This window comes from Silene latifolia, chromosome 11 (assembly GCF_048544455.1).
Source record: "Silene latifolia isolate original U9 population chromosome 11, ASM4854445v1, whole genome shotgun sequence".
NCBI classification, from domain to species: Eukaryota; Viridiplantae; Streptophyta; class Magnoliopsida; order Caryophyllales; family Caryophyllaceae; genus Silene; species Silene latifolia.
This window is the reverse complement of record NC_133536.1, coordinates 133771542-133776541: the sequence shown is the minus strand read 5'-3', so window position 1 is coordinate 133776541 and position 5000 is coordinate 133771542. Positions and strand designations below refer to the sequence as shown.

At 38.8% G+C, this 5000-nt stretch overlaps 1 protein-coding gene across 1 annotated transcript in view; it reads left to right on the top strand.

The window, feature by feature from the left end:
• The first annotated feature begins 4438 nt into the window (after window positions 1–4438).
• The window catches only part of LOC141614020 (uncharacterized), a 1158-nt gene continuing 596 nt past the window's right edge, over window positions 4439–5000 (top strand). The window contains exon 1 of the mRNA XM_074432773.1: window positions 4439–5000. This exon is cut by the window's right edge and continues 596 nt beyond it. Within this exon, the coding sequence (XP_074288874.1) occupies window positions 4439–5000 (562 nt within the window).

The window sequence follows — 5000 nt, the reverse complement described above, 5'->3', positions numbered from 1 at the left end:
ATGTATAGAGGTTCTTTTTCACCTTTGTTGTTTAGTGGCTATGCTTTGTAAGAACCTCATGTAATCCTATTTTGGAAATATATGAGAATATCCTTCTTGCAAAAAAATAATAATAATAACAATAATAACAATAATAACAATAATAATAATAATAATAATAATAATAATAATAATAATAATAATAATAATAATAATAATAATAATAATAATAATAATAATAATAATAATAATAATAATAATAATAATAATAATAATAATAATAACAACAACAACAACAAGGAGTTTGATATCAGTTTAGTTGACAGACATGGTGGCTCTCTTCGTCCTTCGGATTTTCTGCTTTATTCGATTATATTTTTACTAGACTTAGCTTTGCTGTTGCTAAGGGGGTGGGGTCTAGATTGTGTCTCGGCTCCCCACCAATTTCATGTAAACTTTTATTTTTCTATCTATGAAAGCTGCGCGCATCCCTTTATAATAATAATAATAATAATAATAATAATAATAGTAATAATAGTAATAATAATAATAATAATAATAATAATAATAATAATAATAATAATAATAACAATAACAATAACAATAACAATAACAACAACAACAATAACAATAATAACAATAATAACAATAATAACAACAATAACAACAATAACAACAATAACAACAACAACAACAACAACAACAACAACAACAACAATAATAATAATAATAATAATAATAACAATAATAATAATTATAATAATACTAATAATAATAATAATAATAATAATAACAACAACAATAACAACAATAACAATAACAATAACAACAATAACAATAACAACAATAACAATAACAATAATAATAACAATAATAATAACAATAATAATAATAATAATAATAATAATAATAATAATAATAATAATAATATCCGCCCCTCTTTTCTGCTTTCTCTCTCCTAAAACCTCTGAAATTAAACGCGACAAAGAGTGGTTCACTCGTTCTGCCGTCATGCCGCGGGGGCGGCCGCCCAAGATTCAGGCCGTTCGGCACACTCGCCAATCTGATTCTCTTGTGGAGGACTCATCACTTGATGCTGCTGTGGTGTCTCGGTCACCAGGTACTGCGGTTTTGGGTGATTTCCTAACCCTAAATTCGCAGAAATCTGGGAAATCGTCATCTTCTCTCGGTAAGAATTCACAGGAAAGGGGCTCTGGCTCTCTCTCTGGCTCGAAGGACAAGGCTTCTCAAAGCAATCCTTCTTCTGGATCGAATGATAAGGACAAGAGTATGAAGGTTGTTACTCCTACACCGGCGGTTCCTGCTGTTTCTGAGCGTCAGCCGTATGCTAAGGTCCTGAAGACCTCCGGTAAAGGTATGTCGCTTGATTATGTTCAGGCCTCTCTTGGTGAGGTAGTAATTGATGAGACGGATATTGCTGATGAGGTTGATTATTGGAGTTGTACCTTGGTGGGTACTGTCATGGGTCGTAAAACGTCTATAATTGAACTGAATACGTTGGTTGCTAAACATTGGGGGCATATTACTACTCCTGAAATTCTGTATTTTTCTAGGGGGTGGTTCTATTTTCGCTTCCTGACTAGAGAAGACATGATAAGCATTCAATCTGAATCATGGAACCTGAACGGCTTTCCTCTCGTTTTTAAAACTTGGTCTCCTACAGTTGCTGCTGAATTAGATGTTGTTACGACGGTGCCTGTCTGGGTTCTATTTCCCAACCTGGACCCTTGTTTTTGGTCGCAGACGGCTCTTAGTAAGATAGCTAGTTTTGTGGGTCGACCAATTTGTGCTGATGAGACCACTACTAACAAGAGTAAAATTGCTTTTGCTAGACTTTTAGTGGAGGTTGACATTTCTAAGGAATTGCCCAAGGCTATGTCGCTGCAAACTCCCTTCCGTGGTAAGATCTTGCAAAAAATCACTTATGAATGGGTACCTTACTACTGTCACACTTGCAAGAAGGTCGGACATACTAAAGAGAAATGTAATAGGAACACTAAGGTTTTCAAACCTGTTCAGCCGGTCTCCACTGCTGCTGCGAGTTCTGGTTCTCAGGGTAAACAGGATGCACCTCCTGCTAAGGAGGGCTTTACTACTGTCTTGCACAGGAATAAGCCTGTTCAGTCTAAGGAAACGGTTCCCACTCCTACTCTGAATAGCTATTCTGTGCTTGATAGTTCAGACGTTGAGTATGTTACTGTACACTTGGGAGTTGATCATGAGACTGTTCTTGTGGAGTTAGAGCCTGGTGGGTATTCGCCCCCTCTCTCGCCCCAATGATCATTTCCTCCTGGAATGTGAGGGGGATGAATGATCCCCTAAAACAGCAGGAGGTTTTAGGCTTCTTGTTAAAACATAAAGTGGATTGTGGTGCCGTCATTGAAACTCATATTAAATCTAGGTATGCTCAGGATATTCATCGTAAAAGGTTTAGGAAGTTTTCTTTACTTAGTAATTATGGCTCTCATACTGGAGGGCGAATTTGGATTTTGTGGAATCCTGGTTCAGTTAAGGTTCAACTTCTTGAGGAGGGTGCACAATATATGCATTGTCTTGTCACTCATCTTCTTACTCAAAAATGTATTTTGGTTACGTTTGTTTATGCTCATAATAGGGCTGTGGACAGGCTAGTTTTATGGGATAGGTTACGTTATTTTTCCATGGGGCACCAAATCCCTTGGGCTTGCCTAGGTGATTTTAATGTGTCTTTGGCTGCTGAAGAGAGGTTGGGGTGTATTCTTCATCAGAGGGAGATGATTGAGTTTCGGGAATGTGTGGCTGATTGTAATCTGGGAGATCATCCCTACACTGGTGGTTTATTTACATGGCACAATAAGCAAGGTGGCTCTCCTAAGTGGTCTAAACTTGATAGGGCTTTGGTGAATGCTTTTTGGTACACCTATATTTCTACTTCTAATGTGGTTTTTCTTCCCGCTGGGGTCTCTGACCATTCTTCTATTCTTTTGAGTATCAATCCCTCTTCTGCCCATTATGTCAGGCCTTTTCGTTATCTTAACTGTTGGGCTCTCTCTCCTGATTTTCCTGCCTGTGTCCAACGGGGTTGGCAGCTTCCCACACATGGTGGGAAAATTTATTCTCTGTTTTGTAAACTTAGGCACTTGAAGAACGGACTTAAATCTCTTCACTCTTCTGAGTTCTCAGGTCTTCTACAACGTGTTGAGGCTGCAAAAAATAAACTCTTAGACTGTCAATTGCAGATGCAGGTTTCTCCTTTGAACACTCTTCTTCTAGCTCAGGAGAAAGAGTGTCTTTCTGAATACCACAAGTTAAAGCACGCTGAGATGAGGGTACTTTCTCAGAAGGCTAAACTCCAGCATTTACACCTCAGTGACCTCAACACTAAATATTTCTATGCTCACATTAAAGCTAGGAAAATTGGAAACACTATTGGGGTTATTGAGGATGTGAAGGGTACTCTTTGTCATGGTCATGCTCAGGTTGCTCAGGCTTTCTTGGGATATTATAAAGACCTTTTGGGCACTTCTGAAGTTGTTTCTCCTCTCCCTGTGGCTCTCTTTGATAATAGAACTCTTACTGCTACTGATCACTTGGTTGCTCCTGTCACTCACCTTGAGATAGAAGCTGCTCTCTTTGCTATTCATAGGGATAAAAGTCCTGGTATAGATGGGTATTCCTCTGGGTTCTTTAGGGATTCATGGGACATCATTGGTCATGAGTTCACTGCTGCTGTTATGGAATTCTTTACTAAGGGATCTATGCCTTGTGCTGCCAACTCTACTGTTATTGCATTGATCCCTAAGGGGGACTCTCCTAAATCTGTTACTGAATTTCGACCAATTTCTTGTTGCACGGTGTTCTATAAAACTGTGAGTAAGATATTGGCTAACAGAATGAAGCCTATGTTGGGACAGATTGTTGGTTTAGAACAGGCTGCTTTTATTGAGGGGAGGGACTTGTTTGATAATTCTATGCTGGCCCATGAAATGGCTTTCAAATACAACAGAAGCCTCATTTCTCCTAGGTGTATCTTGAAGATTGATATCAGGAAGGCCTTTGACTCAGTGAATTGGGTCTTCCTAGCGGATTGTTTGAGGTTATTTGGTTTTCCCCCTTTGTTTGTTAAGTGGGTTTTGGCCTGCGTTACGACCTCTCATTTTTCTCTTAACATTAATGGTATTACTGAAGGGTTCTTTCCTGGTCGGAGGGGGTTAAGGCAGGGCGACCCTCTTTCTCCCTATTTGTTTACTCTTTGCATGGAAGTTCTCTCTCGCCTGCTGAGACAACTACCTAGTGCTTCTGGTTTTTCTTATCATCCCAAATGTGTGAAGATTAATCTTACGCATTTGATTTTTGCCGACGATCTTTTGGTTTTTACTAGAGGAGACCTGCCTTCTATACAGGCTGTCAATTCTTGTCTTTCCTTGTTTGCTGCTTATTCTGGATTAAGGCCAATCCAATGAAAACTAGCTTGTATTTTGGGGGCGTCTCTGCTCATTTGAAGGCTCATATTCTTCTTTCAACTGGGTATGTGGAAGGGACTTTCCCTGTGAAGTATTTAGGCATTCCCTTATTTAGCTCTAGGCTTACTCAGCCTATGTTCAACTCTCTGCTTGACAAAATACGGAGACTGGTGAGTCATTGGGCTTCTAATCTTCTGAGCTATGCAGGTAAAATTCAACTTATAAATTCTGTTATTTTTGGTCTGAGAAATTTTTGGGGTTCTAGTGTGCTTTTGCCTAAGGGTATTGCAAAGAAAATCAACAAATTATGTAAGGATTTCCTTTGGGGCATTGAACCTGGCCATAGTAAACATGTTTTCAAGAGTTGGGACAGTTTTTGTCTCCCTCGTGAGGAAGGTGGAGTTGATATTAAGGAAGTTCTTAGCTGGAATAAGTCCCAAATGTTGTCTTGGCTTAAGAAACTCATTACTCACTCACAGACCATATGGGTTCAGTGGGTTGAGGCATATGTTCTCAAGGGTGCTGACCTTTGGGACTTCCAACTTACTGCTTCCTACT